Source organism: Canis lupus, chromosome 11 (genome assembly GCF_048164855.1).
Source record: "Canis lupus baileyi chromosome 11, mCanLup2.hap1, whole genome shotgun sequence".
NCBI classification, from domain to species: domain Eukaryota; kingdom Metazoa; phylum Chordata; class Mammalia; order Carnivora; family Canidae; genus Canis; species Canis lupus.
The window spans coordinates 22,032,130-22,055,251 of record NC_132848.1 but is presented as its reverse complement, the minus strand read 5'-3'; the positions used below and the strand labels follow the sequence as shown (position 1 = coordinate 22,055,251).

General features: G+C 50.1%; 1 protein-coding gene across 3 annotated transcripts in view; it reads left to right on the top strand.

Annotated features, from left to right (window-relative positions):
• Positions 1-23,122, top strand: part of TBC1D22A (TBC1 domain family member 22A) — a 334,941-nt gene that overhangs the window by 100,009 nt on the left and 211,810 nt on the right. For all 3 annotated transcript variants that reach the window (XM_072843502.1, XM_072843501.1, XM_072843500.1), the window contains exons 6-7: positions 2,823-2,951; positions 6,410-6,472. In XM_072843502.1, the coding sequence (XP_072699603.1) occupies positions 2,823-2,951; positions 6,410-6,472 (192 nt within the window). The remainder of the gene's footprint in view (positions 1-2,822; positions 2,952-6,409; positions 6,473-23,122) is intronic.

Genomic DNA, 23,122 nt, shown 5'->3' with positions numbered 1-23,122 from the left:
AGTGAGGGGCTGGCCCCGAGGAAGTCACGTGCCAGGTGCTACTGGGGCTCTGAGTGACCAGCCCCACCTTGGGTGTACTGCAGTTCAAGCCTCCTGATGAAGTACCATGGAAGAGATGCTTGAGCGATGAGCAAGAGGTAGCCAGGTAAAGCTTTAAAACATTAAGGGAAGAAGCAAGGAGAAAATCTTTCTTATATAGAAGAAGCACTAAATGTAAAAGAAAAAGTTTACAAGTTTGGAGATCATAGAAATTTTAAACTTCTGCTCTTTGAGACAAAAAGGCAGACCACAGATTAGGAAAATATAATTGTAATATGTAAATTGTGTCTAGAATACAGAACCTTAAAACTCACTGGAAACACAAACAACCTGATTTAAAAAAAAAAGGGCAAAAAATTTGAACGGACACTTCACCAAAGAAGAGAAGCAGTGGCGGATTGGTACATGGAAAGATGTTCAACGTCATTAATTGGTAGGGACATGCAGTGAAAACTGTTTAATAGAATGGCTAATATTTTTTTTAAAGAATTTTTAAAGAGATCTTTTTATTTATTTTATTTTATTTTTATTTTTTTAAAGATTGTATTTATTTGTTCATGAGAGACACAGAGAGAGGCAGAGACACAGGCAGAGGGAGAAGCAGGCTCCCTGCAGGGAGCCCTGTGTGGGACTTGATCCCATGACCCTGGGATCCTGTCCTGAGCCAAAGGCGGATGCTCAACCACTGAGCCACCCACCAGTCCCTTAAGAGATCTTTTAAAAAGATCTCTTTAAGATCACTTTAAAATCTTTAAAAAAGATTTTATTAGAAATTTTTTTTTGTAAGGGAGTCTTTATTATTTTTCTCCAAATTTTTAAATTCCAGTTAATTAACATATAGTGCAATATTTTAGGAGTAGAATTTTGTGTTTCATCCGTTACATACAATACCTTATAGTGCTCATCATGACAAATGCCCTTCTTCGTGCTCGACACCCATCTAGCCCGCCCCTTCAACCCTCAATTTGTTCTCTATTATTATGAGTCTGTCTCTTTTTAAAATGATTTTATTTATTAGAGAGAGAGAGATGGAGAGCACAAGCAGGGGGAGGGACAGGTAGAGGGAAGGGAGAAGCAGACTTCCCGTTGAGCAGGAAGCCCAACGTGGGGTTCTATCCCAGGACCCTGAGATCTTGACCTGAGCTGAAGGCAGACACTTCACCGACTGAGCCCCCAAGGCACTCCTGTTAAGCATCTCTAATGGTTTGCTTCCCTTTCTCTCTTTGTTTTTTTCTCCTTTCCATGTATTCATCTATTTGGTTTCCTAAATTCCACATGTAAGTGAAATCACATGGTAGTTGTCTAAAGATTTTATTTATTTATTTATTTTTTTTTAATTTTATTTTTTAAAGTGATCTTTATACGCAGCATGGGGCTTGAACTTGCAACCCCGAGATCAAGAGTTGTGTGTTCCACTGGCTGAGCCAGCCTTGAAGCCCCAGACTGGCTCATGATGTTTAAACACGGCCAATACTAAGCATCAGGGAGGGTGTGGAGCATTTGGGATTCTCATACACTGTTAGTTGGAATGTGAAACCATATGCTCACTTTGTAGAAGGTCTGGCAGTTTTGTAGGAGGCTAAACACGCAACTGCACGGTGCCCCAGTAAGTCCCCTCCTAGGTGTTTAACTGGGAGGAATCAAAGTGCATAGCCATAAAAACCTTGTACGAGAATATTTATAACAAGCTTTATTCATAATAGCCCCAAAGTAGCAACAACCCAGATGTTCAGCAACCAGGTCATGACCCGACAAACTGCTACGTCTGAACCATGGGATACTACTCAGTAAGCAAAGGAAGTAACTGCTGGTTCACACTTCAGTCTGCACAGATCACAAAGACAGTAGGCCAAGTAAAAACCACACGTGGGTCCCCAAATGATTCCGTGTGCATGATGTTCTAGGCCAGGCCTCAGTGTGCTCCCTGGTGAGGGGCCCAGCAGCTCCCTGGGCTCTCGAGGTTCAGAGCGTGGAGATGGCCTGCCCTGGGCCCAGGGTGGGTTTGGGGGTGATAGGAGTGCTCTGTGGCTTCACTGGGGGGTGGGTGTAGGTAACAGCTGTGTACCCTTGTCCAGTGTCACGGAACTGTTTACTTAAAAGAGGTATATTTTATGTGTGATATGTCAATAATGTTGATTTAAAAAGTAGAAACAAAAATAAAAAAGCATCCAAAACACCAAGCAGCGTGGCCCTGGAGTCTGGGCTCTTCAAGACCACCTGCACCTGCCCGCCTTTCTGGATTTGAGTTCACTTTATGTCCTGGGGCTGCAGCTGCCATGTGCCCAGCAGTGTTCAGAGAGAGGAGAACATTTGCATAAGTGACTATATGTATGTGGGTGCATGTATATTGTGTGTGTGCGTGTGCATACACGTATGTGCACACACCTCTGTATATGTTGTGTGTATGTGCAAACACACACGTATGTTCTGTTGTCATAAGAGCATGCAGACTTCTGAATTCTTGAGGCACGTGAGGCATTTAGAGTGAGGGCTGATCTCAGCCCTGCTCTGGGAGAGCATGAGGTACCAGCCTGCCGGGGGGCTCCGTTCTGACTCCCAGTGGATGGCCCCAAGGTGTGGCTGGCTCAGCGAAGGCCACGTGTGTCTGAGCACGAGCCCCTGTTTGGTGCCCCAGAGGCCAGCTAGCTGATTTTCTTGATCTCTGTTTCTCTTTCCACAACTCATTGAGGCTCCCCCGTGTCCAGTTTCAGAATGCCATTCCAGACTTGGGGAATCAGCATTGACCATATACACTTTGTGTTTTTGTTCTTTTTCTCCCCCAGGGTTACCTTCCTGCCAATGTGGACCGAAGACCAGCCACTCTCCAGAGAAAACAGAAAGAATATTTTGCTTTTATTGAGCACTATTACGACTCTCGGAATGATGACGTTCACCAGGACACCTACAGACAGGTTGGCTCTCTTCCTTGTTTCATGTTATGTGAAGAACTTTAACTTGGTGATGATAGGTAGGAGGAAGTGTTTTCTCTAGCATGTCCCTAATTGGGTCACACATTAGTGTTTTCTAATAAAAAATGAGAATAAAAATGGTGTGCTTCTAATAGTAGTAGTTTGCTTATCTCTGGTTCTTTCTACAAGAGTGAAAGGGTGTTTTTAATTGGAGTTGCAAAATGGATGCCCATGATCCCTTGCCAGCACCCTGAGACCTGGCTGAGGAGCGGGGGGCGCCTCTTGTCTCAGTGAGCTGCTGTTTGGCCTGCAGGCTCAGGAGCAGGCACTTGGCTAGGTCGATCCGAGGAGAGTCCCTGTGGCCTTTGTGGGCACTGGACCCCCTGCAGCCCTGGGGGACGGGGTTTAGATGGAAGAGAGCTGTGCTGGTTTGTTGGACTTGGGGGCATGCAGTTTGGTCCATAGCAACACGTGTGGCCACTTTATTGTTTCTGCTGTTTAGTTTAATACAAAATGGGTATAATTATGGCTTCTTGAATAGTCCATTGACAGACGGTGTGTATAATGGGGAAAGTACTTAAAATTGATTTACAGTTCACAGTACATTCAGAATTTTCTGTTAGAATAGCTCTTTGAGAGCTTTGTGATTCTGTCTTTGTTATATGTGAGAATTCAGAATGGTTGGTGATGCACACATTCATTCATTGATTTATTGTGCTGCATTTAAACAGAAAGGTAGTTCTCAGCTGGTAGCCCTGCCTTCTGTTTATGAAATCAACCTCTGACTTTCCTGAGACATGTCAGTACCAAATACTTCCTTTTGGAAATCCCTCTTCTGGGTGAAGGAGCCTTGCTGAATTTTTCTGACTCAGATGTGGGCTAGCCGTGTCTCTGTCATTCTGGTATAGATCTGTTAGAGAGGACTGAAGACAGGCCTTCCCTCTGATTGATAACCAGAGGTCCTTTAAAGTTCATGGATTCTGGGAGAATGTCTTCTTCGTGGATGGGGTGCGGGAGCTTGGGAGGAGGACTGTCCTGCTTTAGAGTGAGGCCCAGGAAAGGGCAGGAACCCGCCTCTGTTGCCTCCTGCGGCGGGGCCCCTCTGCCTCTGGCTCATTCTCAGCCTCGCCTCGGTGGCTCCTAGGGCATGAGAAACTGATTTGAGAGGGATTGCACTTGGATTTGGGTGGGGAAATATCAGCTTACCTGATTTATTTTTCCACCTCACTAATTTTAGGGAATGGGCCAATTTGGTATTGGTTTGACTGTGTTTCTCATGAATTTTCATTCAATGAAAAGACTTCCAGAGGATGACACTAGCATCTATCTATAAGATTTACCAAACTGTATTCTATTATGAATTTCATAAGGGAAAGTTAATTAAAAACGGGTTACATGCATCTTTATTCAGTTACTATGATAGGTAATAAAAAGTCTCCATATTATTACGAATTCCCAGAATGTTTCTACATTAACAGAGCTGAGACAAGCGTAGCCCACGGCAGTTCTGTTGGCCCGCTTGCTTTGCTGCCAGCAGACCCGCCTCCTGGAGGTGCACCCCGTGCTGTCTAGCTGCCACGCTTTCAGACACGCTGCCCTGTCCAGGCAGAGTCTGGTCTGGTGTGGGGCTCGGGCACTCTGGTGTCTCCCTGCTTGCCCACCCTGGGCGGCTGCCCCGCCGTCACACACCACCAGGAGGCCGCAGGAGTGCAGGCCTGCGGTCATGCCCTCATGTCCTCTGGCATCTGCTTAAGTGTCTGGTGGAAGACGTCATGCCCGGAGCACACAGAGTTGGTCTGATGAAAGATTCATCCAGTGTGTCCTCCCTCCTCTGGGAGTTGTGGTCTCCTCTGCATGCTAGTCCTGTACATGGGGAGCAGGCGGCCTAGAGGGGCACACACAGCCGTCTGGGTCAGCCTTGTGCAGCACCCCCTCTCAGGTTGGACCTCATCCTCCCATTGGCACAGACGATGGCGGGTATTAGTTATGGTGCCTGTTGTCCCATCCACCCAGCAGACACACGACAGGCAGCTCTTCTGTAAGAGGGGACAGATGTGTGCCTGCCAGAGTGTGATGGCAGGGGAGCAGTGTTCTGGGGACAGCCTGGTGCAGGAGGTGAGATCAGGCTGGGGGCCTCTGGCCCCCAGTGTGGACTGTGCGCCCCTCCCTTCCAGCACTGCTGTGCGCAGACCTCCTTCACACACTGGGCCGCAGGCACATCTCCCTCGGTTCCTCCCTGTGTTACTCGCAGGGCTTGGGGCTGATTATTTCCCATGCTGCTCTCCTCCGGCTCCTTCCCTCTCATTCTCCTTCCCACTATCCTTCTCTGCTGCCCACAGTCCGTGCTCCCCGAGTGCTGAGTCCACCGGCCCCCGGCTCCCTCCTGGTTCTCTCGCCAGGCTGGGTGCCGCTCATCCTAGTTTCTGGGTTGTCGCCTGACAGAAGAGCCCCAGGCAGGAGCCCATTAGTGGGGAAGCAGCCCCAACTCCTTGGAATGGTGCGGTTGGCGGGGCTTCTCAGGCTGTGTATCCTCCTGTGCGCTCTTCACCAGTAACCCTTGGAGGGAGGTGGCAGGCACCTTCTAGACAAGGACGCTGGCCCCAGGGCCTTAGTGATGTCACCAAGGCTGTAGTGCTGGTGAGGCAGGGGAAGGACATTGTCCTGGGCTTGTGGACAGTAGGATCCTCGTGGTCATGTGCAGAGACGGGGGAATGAACCTGAATTGTAGACTCCCACTTGGCATTAAGGTGTGCACGTCTTCCTTCAGCCTTCTTGGGCCTTTTCCTGGGTGATGGGGTGGCCAGTGGGGGTGTTCATGTGGGATGTTGGGAGCCAGCCTATGATGCCAGCTCAAGCCCTGAATGCTCTTGCTTGGCCGCGGCTTGAACCTTCGGGGTGTGCGTTCGTCTGCAGCATGGGGACTTCATGATGACTCTCACATCAGGCGGTGGCCAAGCTGGGCTCAGCCGACACCAGCAGAGGTGTTTAAGTGCTTCCTTTGAGAAGTGCCCTGGATTCCCATGGGCTCTGTGAAGCGGAGAAGAAAGTGGCCTGGGCACCCAGAAGAAGCTGTCACAGCGGAGGACTTGTACACTATCGATGCACCTGAATTGCTTCCCCGTGTCGGAGGCTGGAAATCAATGTTTACTAATTGCTATGGATTATGTTGCTAAATAGCTGAGGGCTGCTCTCTTCCTCAATGCTCGGCAGCAGCTGCTAGGTTGGGAGGTGCCAGGCAAGCCTCCACGCTGGGACTGGGGGAGGCCCACTCAGGTGGAACCTGCCGCCTCCTCTGGAGCCGAAGTCAGCGACATAAGGAATTTGTGTTTTCAGCCAGAGCAGGAGCAGGTTAAAGTCCAGAGCGGATTCATCGCTGTTACTAAGTATTGCTGTTTTAATCACATGCTTATGATGACATTTGCCATTTTGTAAAATAATACATCTTTCTCCTGCGTCTCCAGATCCACATCGACATCCCTCGAATGAGTCCAGAAGCATTGATACTTCAGCCCAAAGTGACAGAGGTAAGAGCTGGGATCTGGAAATTCCTGTTGAGGTTGTTTCCCTCTGTTGGAGTGGTGGGTTTCCGCGGGACTAGTGAGATGGTTGGTGCAGTCGGGGTGCTTTACCCACAGCAGGTTTGGGGGTAACTTATTCTTAAAATATTTTGTGTGTCATATGGATGCATATAGAAGGTACAGGTGTGTGTCCTTAGAGCATATGCTTGTGTCCACCCCCACCTGAGGACTGAGAACTCCACTCACATTGGACCCATGGTGCTGGGGCTGCTCACGGTTCTTACCCTGTTCTCGGAGGGCCCCCAGAACCTGACCAGCCTCCTGGCTCTGTGATTCCTCATGCCCTCGGCATGTGTTGTGTGGTGTTGTGGCAAGTTCAGATCAAGGCAGCAGTCGGGCCACATCCTTCCCTGGTACCCTCATCCCTCTGCAGCTTGTGTTTTTCCTCCACTTTATTTTTTAAGCTTCACCTAATCTGTGTGTCCGGTTGTCTAATATCCCCTCGTTTAAATATATGGCACATTTTCTGCAGCCTTTCTCCTGTTGTTGGCATTTGGGTCGTGTCTCACATTTTGCAATAAGGACCTTCAGGGACGTTCACGCAGGTGCCCACAGACAAGGGTTTCTCCTAGGCACTGCCGAAGGAGTGAAGCGGTTGTGTGGTGGGGTGTGAGCCTGTTGAGCCTACAAGATGGTGTCAGCATGCTCCCACGCGGGCTATGCCTGTGGAGTGTTGGAGTCCTGTGCTCCATGTCCCCGCCAGTTCCTGTGGTCCCTGGACTTTCCACTTCTTGTCCGTCTGGTGGACTTTCCTGTCATGGCCATCATTTCTCTGGTTACTGGTGGCGATGAGCATCTTTACCTTTATTTATGGGCTCCTGTGTTCCCTCTCCAGGGAGATGCTTGCTTCCATCTTTTGCCCATTTTTCTTTTGGTTTGTTGATCTAATTTTTTATTGGCTGCCAATCTTCATGTGTTAGGGTTTCTAAATCTTTGTCAGTTTGCCTGTCACACGTGTCCTCTTCCACGCTGTGGCCGCTGCTGACTCCCTGCTTGGTGGAGGTTGATACCAGAAGGTCTTCGTTTCAGCGTGGTTGAACTTCTCCTGTCTCTTAAGAACTCTCCTACACATACTTCACGCAGCTCTTCTCCCGTATTCTCTTCTGAAAGTTTTAACCTTTGCCCTCCACCCTGGTGTGTGCCATCCATCTGTCCCTGCCAGCCGCTCACCATGTGAGGGAGGAATCTGGTGAACTTGCCCGTGCAGTGACCTGCTGGCCCGGCCTCATGTCTGCCTAGGCGTCCCTTCTGGCGTTTGTCCTTCTCATGCTCAAACACGTTTCCAGGTTCTCTGTCTTGTCCCTCAGTTCAGGGTGTCTTCCCTCAACACCACAACTGCCAGTGAATTTGGCACCCTGAGTGTCCCTGTGCGGGTGGGGGCCTCAGGCCCGTGCGCTCCCACCTGGTCCTCATGGGCAGACGACCCTGTATTTGTGTTCACTGTCCGCTGGCTTTGTGCTGGGAGCTGCACCGCATCTGGAGACCAGTTTGGGAGGATGGACACATTCATGAAACCCAGTCTCCGTTGTCGCGAACACGTGGGTCCTCCATATCCTAGGCCGTTTGTCGTGCCTTTCAGTGTAGTTTTAAAATGTGCTCCATAAAAAAAAAATATGTCCCTTATTAGATTTATTCTTAGTTATCATATTTTGTTGTTATTGTAAGCAATATCTCTTTAAAATTGAATTTTTTTTTTTACTGTTTGAAATACTTGTTTTGCATCTTGAGTGCTCCTGTAAATGCACTTTTAAACTTCACTATCTCTTGTACATTTAGTAAGTTTGTTGAACAAATTTCCTGGATTGTGAAAGCAAAAGCACTTCTAGATTGTAGAACACAAAAGGAGAAAATTAGTTTTCCACAGAAGTAGTCATTTTGAGACACTTCTGTTTGATTGTCTTTTTTAATAGTTGTATTTACTGTATCTGGAAAACAAAGAGATAATATATTGTTAACCTCTTTTTCACTTTTTTTAAAAATAGAAGATAGAGTCAGCCACAGACCTTTGTTTTATTTCTTTTTTATATTTTTCCTGCCACTTGACACATCTTTTGTAGAGCCGAGCTTGCAGGCTCTGAGTTTCAGAGCAGGGATGCAGTCCCTGCCAGTGGGTATTGATTGGTCTGCTTGTGTGTGATGCCCTGGGATCCTGGTCCCATTGGTTTGAGGCGCCTCTTCCCTGCTGGTCTCTCTGCTGAACAAATTCTCACTCTGCTCTCCTGTGCTTCCCTGGGAGCTGCAGACCCTGCCCAGGCCCCCGCTTAGCAGGGCAGCACGTGCTGAGGGGCTGCTGGGCTCCCAGGAAGGACGTGAGGCTCGTGTGGGCTGCCGTGTGACTGAGAGCACCATTTGGGCACAGCTCTGGGTGTGTGGGGTGAGAAGTGACAAGCAGGAGACTCTAGGAAATGTATGGTCTTATGATTGTCAGTAGGTAAACCAGGTTCTAGCTCCTGGCACCGTGGAGGCTCGGCTCAGGGCTCTCTGCAACAGGCAGTACATTGCCTGACCGGGTGGATGTTTGTCCCTGTCCCAGGCATGAGCTCGCTGGCAGTGAGGCGGTCACTCCTCTCTTCTAGGCTTCCCCATAGTGGCCCCAGTGGACCTGCTCCAGCTCTCGGCATCACATTTGTATTTGACCAGCAGGAAGGAGAAGACACACACAGAAGGATGTGCCTGTCTGTCTCCAGCTGTTTTGTAGAAGTTGCTCGCAGCACTTCGCATATCCCGCAGTTCAGAACTTTGTCGAGTGAAGTGGGAAAATGTAATTCTGATTGTAGTTGGTCTGTGTGCATCCCTGAAGCCTGGGACTTCTGATGACTGCTTGGGAGGAAGGGTTTTAGCATGTCCCCGCGTCTGTCCACATGTTCCTTTATTCATTCAGCAGTGTTGCCCGGTTCTGCTCTGTCTGCTCGTCCCCTTGCTCCCTGTCTCTCCCTCCTGGGGCTTCGTTGAGGTCTAGTGGATTACAATAAAGTTCACCTATTCTCAGCATACAGTTAGGTTAGTTTGATACCTGTGTGTAGGAATGTGACAACCACTTGAATTGTGATGTAGAACATTCCATTACCCTGGGAAGTTCCCTTGCTGTCAGCCTCCCATCCCTACCCTGTGCCCTGTTAACTACTGATCCACTTTCTGTCTTTAGAGTTTTGCTTTTTAAGAATTTCATACTGATGGAATCACACGAATTTCAGACTTTTGGGGCTGGCTTCCCTTGGGGCTCAGACACCCGTCCACATTGTCACGTTGTTGCTAAGTAGGACTCTGCTGTCTGGTGTATACCTCAGTGGGCTTACCCATTCGCCAGTTGATGAATCCTGGGCTCTTTCCAAGTAAGTGTGGGTCATCACAAAACTGATTCATGTAGAGCTCTAATGAAGGCACCTGTTTACCCCTCTCTGCCGAGTACCTAGGAGTAAGGAGGCTCTACACTAAGTGTATGTTTATATACGTTATGAGGAACCGACAAACTGATTTCCAAAGCAGCTGTTCCAGTCTGCACTCCCGCCAGCAGGGCATGGGGGTTCTTGCTCCACATCCTTGTCAGTACTTGGTATTGCCAGTCTTCTTAATTTTAGCTATTTGTAGTGAGTGTGTGATGGTATCTTACAGAGTTGCAGTTTGCAGTCCCATGATGACTAACGATGGTGAGCTTTACAGATGCTGATTTGCCATGTGTAGATCTTGTTTGATCAAGTGTGTGTTCCATTTTTGCTCACTCTTTAATTGCTTTTGGAACCTTTAGCTTGCTTGTTCCCTGGCTAGCTGAGCCTGAAAATTCTTTTTTTATGGAAGCCCAGCTAGATTTGGAGGCCTCAGGACTTGTTTAACTGCTGATAGGAAGATTTTGAAACGAGTAGGGTGGAGGGAGTAGTAGGGCCTGACGGCCAGTGCCCATCCACTCACAGCCAGAAAGCAGAGGCACAGCTAGAGCCAGTGACCTTTGTCAGGAGGACACCGCCTCCGCCCCTCCCCGAGACCCAATGGACCCCAGGAGTACAGCAGACCTTCTAGCTCCAGTGCCTCAGGCAGCGTGTGACACAGAGTGGCTGCCTGCCAGGCCTTGTCGACTGAACAGCGCACAGGATTCCTCTTTCTCTTACCTGTGACTTCTGAGTGTCTGGTTCCCTTTGGGGCTTTGGGTTTTACCGGGAAGGTTGCCGTGTCAGAGGTGCAGTCCTCGACGATGCTCTCCCATTCCGTGCACCCTTTGCTTGTTTCATGGCTCTTCCTCTTGGATTGTGTTGACTTCTTGAGTGTAACGTGACTCACTCTACCTGTTTGCTCCCCGAGAGCAAGCTGGGGCCCTGTCTGTGTCCTGGGTAGGTGCCTAGAGCATCTCCTAGAACCTCATGGGATTTAGGAGAGTTTGTTGAAATTGGTAATTAATATTTTTATCCAACTTCGTTGTTTGAAAGTAAAATTCCTAACTTTTTGGCTCTTTGGCTTTTGATTGTTGTTTTAATCTCCTGTCCATTATTGAACAAACTCGATCTAATACTTTTAAAAATACAAAATCTGACCTGTGGCCCTATGGCTACTCTGGTGGGTGCAGTGGGTTTATTAGAAAAACCATATTCAAATATAGCTGTTGGGGCTTTTCTGCTGAGAAAGTCATCATCTACCGAGTGACTTTGCCTCCGTGGTTATTACATTATCTGCCCTCTGGTTATCTGCTCCTTAGAGCAGTTTCACATATTAGGGAAATAAGATGCTTTTTCCAATTAGCCATGCAGAAGTGATGTCTCATTACATTTAAACAGATACAGAGGATAATGAAACATGCAGGCTTTTTAAGCCACATTGTTTATGTGCAGTTTCTAGAATTAGTGTGATGGGTTTTCGGTGGCCTTGAAGGATGGACATTTGCTAGGAGGCAGAGAGCGGCAGAGCACAGGGCACGCTCAGAGTGGGCCCTTGCCCGAGACTCTGCTCTTCCTTTAGACTGATTTTCTCACCAGAGCTTTTGTGCAGAGATGCGTGGGCAGCCTGAACCGCCAGGTCGGCCCCACATGTTCCTGCCATGGCGGCCGGGGCAGCACCCATTGTTTCCTGCTCTAGCCCATTCAGAGTCTCTGTCCCATTGGACCACCCTTGGAAGGGCAGCGGCCTTCATGCTGTTGTCTTCCACCCCTGCTGCCAGGCAGGGGTCTGTGGGGTCGAATCAGCGAGTCTGTGGATTGTGAACCATCTGCCAGGCTTCTGGCCCTGGCCGAGGGCCTGGCTCTGTCTTGTCAGACTCTGCGAGGGCCGGGCCTGGGCCTCCCGCGGTCCCACAGTGGTGCCTGGCAGGTGGCACGGTGCCCGAATGGGTGACACTCCTCCCGTGTCCTTTCGCGTGAGCCATGGCACTGGAGGGTCCTCGCAGCCTGGAGCGTTGGTCGTGCTTGTGTTCCACCTGTCTGCCACTTCTTAGTCTTTGTCTCTTTGTTTGGGCTCATAATCAAACCTGTCCCTCCCCAGAGGTGGGGATGCATTTGTGAGAGCCTAGGAAGCATTTTGATAGATAATCAGTTCACTAAACTCTGCTGGTATGTATTTCTGGGAGTCCCATGCATAGATCTTTCCTTTTCTGTCTCTGTTTTTATGATAAAATATATCAGCGCAGAAGGATTTCTGTACCATAGATGTCCAAATTCAAAGAGACAACTAAAAATTAGTGTACAGATGCCCACTGTTAGCTGAAGAGAGAGCAGAGGCTAGAGTCTGTGAAGGTCCCTCCCCAGACACCTCCCTGTCTCCCAGCAAGTGACCATTTACAAGTGACCGTTCTCTTGTATTTTGGTTGACTATTTTCTTGCTTTTCTGGATCGTTTTACCATGTGTTTATATGGGTAATATGTGTTTTGCTTTTTTTTTAGTTTTTATTTTTATTTTTTAATGGGATTATTCTAAATCTACTTGTGGTTGCTCTTTATCTCTTTATGTTACAGTGTTTGGCTTTAAGGGTTACACATTGATGGCCTGAGGTGGGAGTTCATTTTTCTGTGCCGTGTAGCATTCCACTGCTTGGTCTGTGTGTTGATCCCTCCAGTCCCATGTCGCTTGAGCTTTCAGGCCGTTTTCACTCCTTTGAGTTTTCTCAGGATGTCTCTGTGCACATTCCTGTGTGAGCCCAGTGTGCGTGTAGAGAGTCTCCTCAGGGCGTGTGTGGGGCTTGGCCCCGGGGCCTGGCGCAGGGTGACACTTGGGTGGTGGTACTGGGGAGCATGCTCAGTGCTGGGATTGTCAGGCTGAGGACCTCCCCCGGCACTGGGTGGGGACATGAAGTGGTGTCCCCTGGGGCTGCTAACTTTCATTTCCTTGAGTGCAGATAAAGTGAAGTATTTCTTCATAGGTTTCTTGGCCATTTGTGTTTCTTGTGAAATGCTTTTGCTCCATATTTCTCTGTTGTGGTTGTTAGTTTCACCTGTTGGTTTAAAGGAGTTCTCTGTTCTGGGTATGTATGGATATTTGCGTCTCCCTTCAAGTGGTGGGTTGCTTTTCGCTCTGTTGGAGAAGAGATCTTCTTCTTCTTCTTTCTTCTTTCTTCTTCTTCATTTAAATCCAGTTTGCCGCCATATAGTAGAACATCCAGCGCTCATCCCATCATGATGTGCCCCTCACTCAGTCACCTCATCCTCCCACCTCCCCTTCCACAACCCTTTGTGTGTTTCCCAGAGTTAGGGGTTGCTCATGGTTTGTCTCCCTCTCTAATTTTTCCCACTCAGTTTCTGTCTTTTCCCTTATAATCCTTTTCACTGTTTCTTATATTCCACATATGAGTGAGACCATATGATGATTGTCCTTCTCCGATGGACTTACTTCACTCAGCATAACACCCTCCATGTCCCTCCACGTCAAAGCAAATGGTGGGTATTTGTCCTTTCTGATGGCTAATATTCCATTGTATATGTAGACCACGTCTTCTGTATCCATTCATCTGTCGAAGGACATCATGGCTCCTTCCACAGTTTGGCTATTGTGGACATTGCTGCTGTGAACATTGGGGTGCAGGTGTCCCGGTGTTTCACTACATCTGTGTCTTTGGGGTAAATACCTAGAAGTGCGATTGCTGGGTCGTAGGGCAGATCTATTTTAACTTCTTGGGGAACCTCCACACAGTTTTCCAGAGTGACTACACCAGTTCACATTCCCACCAACAGTGCAAGAGGGTTCCCCTTTCTCCACATCCTCTCCAGCATTTGTTGTTTCTGATCTTGTTAATTTTCCCCATTCTCACTGGTGTGAGGTGGGGTCTCATTGTGGTTTGGATTTGTATTTGAGAGGAGACCTTAATTTACCCTGGCCAGTTGCACAATCTTCTCCTTTATGATTATGCCTTTTTTCCTATTTTTTTGTTTGCAAGATTTATTTATTTGGTGGGGGGGAGAGAGAGAGACAGAACATGTGTGTGTAGTGGGGGAGGAGCAGAGGGAGAGAAAAACTCAAGCAAACTCTTTGCTAAGTTTGGAGCCCAACACAGGGCTTGATCTCCCCACCCTCTCAGGGCTTGAGCCTAAACTGAGAGTTAGCCACTTAACTGACTGAGCCACCATGGCGCCCTACCTTTTTGCATCTTAAGACATTCTTTTCAATCTCATGATTTCAAAAAAGACTTCATCTTTTTTCCAAGAGTTTTAAAGTTTTGCTTCTTGCATTTAGGGCCATAATCTGTTTGGAATTGACTTCAGGTGTGTGGAGTTTGGTGTGGATTCTGAACATGATCCTCATGTGGGTTAGCGGTTATGTCCCTACCCATAGGATTCCATACGTGTCTGGGCTCTCATCCATTCCACCGGTTGGTCTGTCTATTTGTCTCCATGCTGGCTTCTTCTTTCTGGTTCCATGGTCTTGCTGTCCTGCAGGCCAGGCTGCCTTTGCCTGGTTCTTGTTTTCAGGCCATTCATATAAGTAAAATTAGCTCGTTAGTATCATAAAAATCCCAGAAATCACATTGAATCTGCCCATTAGTTGGAGAGAATTCACATGTTTGTTTTTGCATTTCTTTAGTTCTCTGGATCTTTTATTTTTAAACAGTTTTCTTTCTTCTCTTGTATTGATAGTTTTTAGAAAGGCTGTTGACTTCTGTGAGTGCATTTTACTAACCTCTTTGATCATTTCTCATATTTTGTGTAGATGTGGTTGAGGTTTTAAGGAAGGTAATCATGTTACTTGTGAATAATAGGAGGGTTTTTTTTTTTTTTTCGTATTTTAATACTTTTTTTTTTTTTTAATTTGCTTTGTTTTGCTGGCTAAGACTTCTTCCACAGCCCTGAGTACAGCAGGGAGGCAGGCATCCCGGTGTCATTTCTGATCATAACAGAGGCCTGTTCATGTTGCGCTCACTCAGGATACTGACTGTTAGCATCATGGATGCTGTCTTCATGTGAGGGATGGTCCCTTGCTCGTGCTGTTAGAGTCGTAAATGGTTGTTGAGGTTTATCAAGTCGTCTCCCCCATCATCTGATACGAGAATATGGTTTTGCCTTCTTATTCTCTTAATGTGGTGGATTTTATTTGTCAAACTCCTGGTATTAAGGGACTGTGTCTCAAGGAAACTGAGTCGTTGAGGGTGGCTTCTTCCAGGGCCTGGCAGGAGCAGGCCAGTGGCCGTCTCTTGGACGGCACTGCCAGAAGGGAGGTCTGGTTGCTCCTGAATTTGACAAATGCTTCTTTCTGACTGGCCCCTGGATGCTTCACGATGCTTTGACGTGTAGTGTGTCTGTTGGGTTGGATATTTGGTCTGGTAGTAGTGACACTGTGATGTTTGGTTTGAAAGTGTTGGTTCTTTTCCATCCTTCAGTTTTGAGTGTCGTGAGACATCTGTGCCTTTGCTAACCTATCAAACCCTGCCTTGAGCACAGAAATTGGGGCATAAATCGTCTCATTTGCAGGAGGTGAATGGCAAGTAATTCACACACTACACACGGCCTCCTTGCTTACTTGAAGGGAGCTCTACATTATTAATTAGTGTTGTGAGAAATCATCAGTGGCCGTCTTGGCTTGCCCAGTGTATGTTCTGTGTGATCAGTGGCCGCTTTTTAATGCACCTTTTGGATTTGTGAGGGGCTCTTCCTTGGCGTCACTGATCAGGTGTTAGAATTCACATGGGGCCAGTGTTCCTTGGGTCACATTGCAAACGCTTGTGCCTTGAAGACTTTTTTCTGGCCACGTTCTCCTGGGTTTCCAGGGTTGTGAGCCCCACTGTCCTCTCGGCAGAATGGTGAATGTTGTTGCTCCTCCAACATAAATGATCTCCATGGTGCTTTGTGTGCTGTGAAGTCGTGTGGCTAGAACATTTTCAGATTTCTGAAATCAGATTTTTCTAAGTCCTCATGAGCACTGCCACATTTTTGTTTTCTTAAAATGCAGAGTGGCTCAGCTCTCGGAGCACCCGTGTGGCTGGCAGGGTTCTGTCCTGGAGGCCCGGGGAGGGTGCGGCAGGTGTGCAGAGTGAAGACGGGGCCCTCTCCAGTCCTTCCCGGGGCCCTTCTGTGCAGGAATATCTTTTGAGTATTTTAGGAGAAACCTTCCTTGGTGCTCAGGTGTCTGAGGTTTGACAGGAGAACCGAGAATGCCTGTCACGTTTGCATTTTTTCAGCCCTGGTGGTAACAGATAGTAGCAACTGTTTTATTACTGTTGCTGAGTATAAATTGATCTGTTGAAAAGATACTTTGGGAAGAGTTTAAAGTTTGAACTACTTTTAATGAATCCAACTCTAACAAAGACAAGCATATCAGGAAAGTTAACAGAACTTTAATAGCTAATAAGATCCAGTGCATATTCAGCGTGAGAGCCGTTTCAGAGCGTTCCGTGTTTTCTGAATGTACCCACACGCAGGGGGCATCCTGCCTTTATTGTCCTTTGGCAGATGATATCCACGCACACTGACGGCCCTGTATTTAATCTTGAGTTAATGTGCTGTGACAGATCTCTCCCCGCCGTGTCTGCTCCTTCCGCACCGTGTTGCTCCCGCTGGTCGCCCTCTGCAAATGACTGTCTGGTTTCCGCCTTTCCTGCCACGGCTGTTAGTAAAGCACCTGGCAGACAGTTGTGGGGGCTGTGACCCCCTGAAGAGGTGCCTGTGGACGCCCAAGGCCCCAGGGTGGTCTCTGTCCTTGGCACTGTGCCGTCGAAGGGCGGGTGTAGACACGCGTGCACGAAGCAGTAGCGATCCTATCACGTCGAGAAAATCCATGTGCGGTGCCGGCCTTGTTCTGGCCATGCACGGGGTCAGAGCAGACAGTCACGGGGCAGGGTGCTCTGGGGACACTTGACTTTGGAGGGTAACACTGAATTGCTGACGTCCTCCATGTCACAGTCCTGGGGAGCTTCTGTCTCCTGACCCAGCCCTTCAGAAACCTCGTAGGAAGAACGTCCTGACTCCCGGGCTGGGCAGCCCCGCCTCCCTGGTGCGCCCACCTTGCACCCCGCAGGCAGGCAGCGCAGGCCTAGAGTGTCCTGCTGGGCCTGTGGCGCAGGCAGCGGTGTAGATGCTGGAGGGTGGCTTCCAGCCTCAAGCTCAGCTTCCTTTGGCAGGTGGCAGGAAGCTCCAGCGGCACTGCCCTGTGGCCTCCCTGCCCTGGCCTTGGGGGAAAGAGCTGGGCAGGTGCTGGCACAGGGCCACATACCCCCTTAGGCCACTGGCTGGCCGGCTGAGTCTTCTGATTCCTGGCTTGGCCCCTTCTGGCTCTTGACCCTTGATTTTGGTGACCTGCTGGCTCTTCCTGCTTTGCCTTGGGGGACTCCCCACCAGCTCTGGCCTCTGTTACTTTTCTGAGCCCGGGCCCCAAGTAGCTCTGGTGAATAGGGCCTGGTCAGTGACAGGTCTGGCGGTGGCCAGAGCAACCTGTTCTGGTGCCTTCCTTGGTGGGGTGTGTGCAGACGTGCAGGAGGCATATTCCCTTGGGATTGTACTGTTGCTGTGGGCTGATTTTGGTGAGGTGCTTGAGACGTGAGGTCCTTTAGAAGATTCCTCTTGGAATTTGTTTTTAGTTGAGACTGTGTCAGGCGGGCACTGGGCGTGGAGAAGGCAGTAGGGGCGAGTGCTTGCTCCCAGCTTGCCCCCAGGCTGGGTGTCAAGTCAGATGAACTGGTGCCTAACTCGTACCCTCTTAGGGGGCCACATTGTTAGCTTTGAAAACACCTGCTTGGAAAAGGTGATAGGAAAGCCATTAGTGGTGATGTCTCTTAGCAGCCTGAGAGCAGAAGCTTGGAGATGGCTCCGTGCAGCTTTGAGCAATCACCACAGGCATCCGATGCAGGTTAGGAGCCCTGCAGCACGCATCCTACTGTGTTGGGAACGGGATCCCTTTCCCCTTGACTTGTCCTCGGCGATGTCTCATCAGCCGAGTGCTCATTACAATGGCAGTCAAGTGGAAAAATATTTTCGGAGTCACCCTCAGAGGTCCCGTCCTGATGTGCCCACGGTCACGGTGCTTCCCTGGTCTGTGTGGCGAGGATGGGATCTGGGTGGGGGGCGTTGTAGCTCAGGTCTTCACAGACCTTGTTATGAACAGGGGTGAGGGTGCTTGAGACAGGAGCTTTCTGAGGGAGGCAGTGGGCCCCTGGGGCCCCTGGGACAATCTCAGGTGACTTGCAGAGGGAGTGCTGAATGATGCCGAGTGCCTCGCACTCGAACCATGCTAGCTGTTGTGATTTCAAAGAGAAACAAAGCAAACTCAGATGACGTGATTTCAGACGAAAGGTACAGGATAAATCACAGTCAGTGAAGAGAAAAAAATGAAGAAAAAGTGGCCCTCAGCCTAACAACTGCATGTGTAATTTCTGATGAAGGCCTTGTCCTGCCAGTCACAGCCTGGCCTGTGGTCCGTCCCTGGGCAGCCTTTAGTAGACGAGGTGGTTACGCTGCCGATAGAGTTAGGTCTGTGCCGGGTGGCCTGCAGCTGCCTGTCTCCTGGGGCCACGGGGCCCCTGTCCTGTTCCAGCCCCTGCCTCCCCCCGTAAGGGACCAGGGATGGGAGCGGGGCAGGGGGCACTAGCAACTGGAGCTGAGGGAGCCTCGTCCGTGTGGCCCGGGGCATGAGTGAACCTTGGGGCCCACAGGAGGGCTGCCAGGATGCTCACTGCCCTGCAGTTCCTGCCGGCCCCCTCCACCCCGAGGTGCCCCTCCACGTGACACCCTCCTCAGCTTGCTGGCAGCTCAGGACTCCATCGTCCTCCGTGTTCTGGATTTATGAGCTCCCAGTGTCACCAGGCATTCTCTCTACATGGATATCTTTTCTACATTGCAATTAATGGAAAGTTTTTTCCTCTAGGGAGTCTAGACAAGGCTGAACTATCTGTCACCTCATAAAAGATTGGCTTCTGCCCACCACCGTGGGTAGATGGCTGCCGCCGTGTGTTCAAGGGTGGCGTCTGGCTGCGCTCCTGGGCCGAATCGCGCGTGTAGGGCAGGGGCTGCCTGCCAGGGCAGGTGCCCAGGCCTGGGGCCTGTGGGTGCTTTGGCAGGGGCTGGGGCCCCCGTGGCTTCCTGGTGTGCCCCTGGCGTGGCAGGACAGTCTGACAGCACGAAGAGAGGCTGAAGGCCAGTTAGGCCAGTTACTTACCTTCTGTTCCTCCTTTCCTGCCAAAGAGACATAAATCCTGGGTTTTTGTCTTCTAAATTAATGGCTATTGTTGTAGGGGAATAATATGCAAGAAGGTGAGTGGCTCTGGGTGCAGTTCTGTAATGACAGCAAGAACTGAGCTTGCTCTCCCAGAACAGATGTCAGGGTAAAGGGCACATGACCTCAGAGTGACTAGCGGAAGTGATTCAGTTGGCATGGACATTGGCGTGCGCCCAGAAGTGCAGAAGTGGCTGGGTGCTGCCCTCAGGAGTCGGGACAGATGGGCCCAGGGGGAGACTTCAGGCGGCACGTTCCCAAATAGGATGCTCGGACACTTCTGTGGAAGACGGACTGGTGCTGATGGGGTGGATGTGGGCACTCTGCCTTGCACTCACTTGGCTTATTCTCCCCGTAGCCACACCTTGTGGCCTGGAGGTAGGAGAGTCTTTCGGTGGTGAACATGGACTGTCTGTTATCACGTGAAGAGTGATGGTTCTGACTCAGCCCTGGGGCTCCCGAGCCCTGTGCTGTCCCCCCTGCCCCCCAGCCGAGTCCCGCTCAGCTGTCTGCTCCTCCTGCTTCCTGAAAACCTCCGCGTCAGCCATCACAATGCTGTTTGCCTGTCGCCCCTGTTTGAAGTCCCCATACCACCCACTCCCCCACTGCTGCCCCTCCGTGGAGTGGATTCTCCTTGACCCTCGATGTGTTTCGCCTCCTCTCTGACAAGTGGGGGCCCCTGAAGTCCCGACTTCTTGACATCTGAGGAGCTGGGTCTGGAACGCCACTCGATGGAGAAACTGATGGGAAGAGCTGGTCAGAATCCTGGGTGTTGTTTGGGATGTCACTGGAATGGGGAGGTCCAGGTGCTCACCCGCGGCATGGGGGACCAGCCCCGAGGTGACAGCCACGAGCTGTGGCTGTGGAGCCGAGAGTAGGGCTGGAGTTGGCTGTTTTGGAGGCTGCTATGGTGGTGAAGACACGAGGGAGCCCCTGCTCTCTGTTGCTGGACCTCCGGGGGGTGATGACCTGCAGGCATGTGTCTCTTTAGCGCAGGGCCAGGGTTTGTAGCCATTGTCACAAACCTCCACGGCTGGCTCTGCTCTTTCGGCACTTTAGCCTGCCTGTCTTGTTAAAAGCCATTTTTGTTTATGTTTGAACCACTTGTCCCTTTATTTACATGTTACTGGGATTAAAGCCTTAAAAGTATAATTTTCAGGTTATCAAGAGAGATCAAGTAGAGTTAAATCTAAATAATTTGAACTAACTGACTGATAGCTTTCCTTAATTAATGGGAAATCTTAATTCTAAAAATGTTCCCAAAGTAATACAGATACAGTTCACTCCTCACATGTGTGAGCATGTGGGTGGCTCATGCTTCTGGAAGCCCCGCATGGTGGCCCTGATGAAGGGGTCAGTAGGTAATTGCTGGGTCGTTGGCTTCTGTGCAGAGGGCGCTTTGCAAGCACGTGAGCTGTCTGTTCGTGACTGAGAAGGCTCAGCTCAGCTGCCTTCTCTTGCCGCCTTGCTCAGCTTTGCTCACCAGTCACCTTTGCCCCTGAGTACTGCCTCAGTTTCCCTAGGTAATGGCCAGTGGAGCCTAGGCTGTCTCAGGACAACTTGTTCTGGACTCTCCACAAGGGAAGCTTTGGGGCTGCGTCGGGGAAGCCCAGGCTGGCAGGTGTCCTCCTGCAGCTTTCTCAGGCCTTCTGTGGAATCACAGGCAGGCTGCCCCAGTTGCCTGCAGGGGTGCAAGTTGCAGGGAGAAGACTCCTGTCCCCTCCACATTCCCTGCTGGGCAGAGCTGGCTCAGTGCCTGGGTTGCCAAGGGAAAACATGCATTCATGCTTGTGAATGGAGTTAGTGTGTGTGTGTGTGTGAGAGAGAGAGAGAGAGAGAGAGAGAGAGAGGGAGAGAGAGGGAGAGATGCACACACACACATATATACACACAGCCAAGCTCTCTGGAAGTATGGGGCTTAGTTAAAGGGTGGGAGGGCTCCATTGCTGACATTACCACCCCCTAGGGTAGTGAGATGCAAAGTAGGAAAGGAGATTTCTGTGCCCTGAGCTCTGGCTTTTCCTCCAGTGCACACATGCACACATGTGCATCACACATCTGCACACATGCATGCATGCATGTGCTCTACCCACCTGTGCACCCATGCACCGCATACCTCCCCATACACATACCACATATATGTGCACACACATGTGTGCACACCAGACCCCTTGGATGACCAGGTCCTTGCTGGGCCTTGGACAGATGGAAGCCAGTTAGATGCAGTTTGCTCACCAGGAGCTCATTGACTTTGCTATTTCTTACTATATAATTTTAATTTTTTGATGTTCTCTCCTTTTTGATTTACATATGAAAACAATTCTTTTGGGATGCTTGGGTGGCTCAAACAGTTTAGCCTCTGCTTTTGGCTCAGATCATGACCTCGGGGTCCTGGGTTCAAGCCCTGCATTAGACTCCCTGCTTGGTGGAGAGTCTGCTTCTCCCTCTCCCTCTCCCCTTCCCCACCCTGCTCATGCTCACTCTCAATCTCTCTCAAATAAATAAAATTAAGAAAAAAAAACCTCTTTTGTAGTAAAGCGTACTGGTGATGGCATTTTGTAAGCCTTATAAGACCCTTGTTAGTCCAGCTACTAGCACGCACACCTGGCTCTGCCGCTCTGGGTAAATTGCTTACCCTTTGTGTGCCTGAGTTACCTGTTTCTGCATAATAACATCACCACAAACCTAGCATTTAAAATGAAAACCATTTATTCATATTTGTTGTCTCACAGTTTCTGTGGGTCAGGAGTCTGGGCATGTCTTCCCTCAGGATCTCCCCAGGTGGCAGTCAGGGGTGGTCTGGGCTGCAGACTTATCTGAGGCTTGCCTGGGGAAGAACTTACTTCCAGACTCACGTGGTTGCTGGTAGGATTTGGTGGCTTGTAGGCTGTAGAGTTGGGGCCTGGGTTTCTTGCTGCTTCTTGTCTGCTTTCAGGTCCTTGACACATGGCCCTTTCCATATGCAGCTCATAGTGTGGTAGCCTGTGTCCTTGATGCCATCAGGGAGAAGATCTCCTGGCAGGATGGGTTGGGAATCTCATGTGACATGATTGTACATATCCCATCCCCTGTGCAAATCAGATTGCAGGGCCTGCCCACATCCAAGGGAAGGGCCCACACCAGGGCGTGTACACCAGGAGGTGGGGCACAGGGCCATCCTGGGGTAGCAGTCATACCTGCCTCAAAGTTTAGGGGAGGATGAGCTTACTGAAGGTGGTAAGGACAGTATTATTTAATAAATGTCAGCAACTGTTGCATGGTCTCATCGGCGTGGTCATTAGTGGTGGCATGGAGCCCACGTCCTGCACGGTGGCATTCTGGGCTGTCCCCAGTGACTCCTCCCTGCCCTCGAGCCACCCTCCATCTCTCCTCTGACCTCAGTGGCCTCTGGAATGTGGTATTTCTGCTCTGTCTCTGCAGACTGTTCCACGGTGGTGCCATGTCCACGTGTTTGTGGGACTGCTGCTTCTCTGTCCCCAGCTCTCCTCAGGCCTGGCTGTTATGTGGCAACCCCAGATGTCTTTGCTCCCTGCTCTACGTCTCTGACCCGGGGGGCGCTGAGGACAGTGCCCCTTGCACAGTGTGGGTGGCTGTTGTGGTGCCTTACCCCCTAGCCAGCCTGGGAGCTTCTTGCAGAGCAAGCTGACCCAATCTCTGGGTGCCCTGCTGCCGTGTCTTGAGGATGCTCTGTGCAGGTGACAAGGGCCATGTGAGGAATGGTGGAGGGAGTGGCCTGAGCCCCAACCGGGCGTGCCCTTGGGGCCCTCTGAGCCTCACTCTGTGCAGGGGGTGTTGAGGGCCATGCCAGGAATTGAAGGAGCCAGACTCCACCAGGGAGGCATGGGCCAGAGCAAGGACATTCACCTCTCTTGGCCCTATTGCCTTCCCTGTGTTCTCAGGTTGGGGCCCTGCCCGGTCAGCTGACGGTGGGAATGTGCCTCCAGTGTCAGGCTTTGCTGCTCCTGGCCATGTTATGACTGAGCGTGC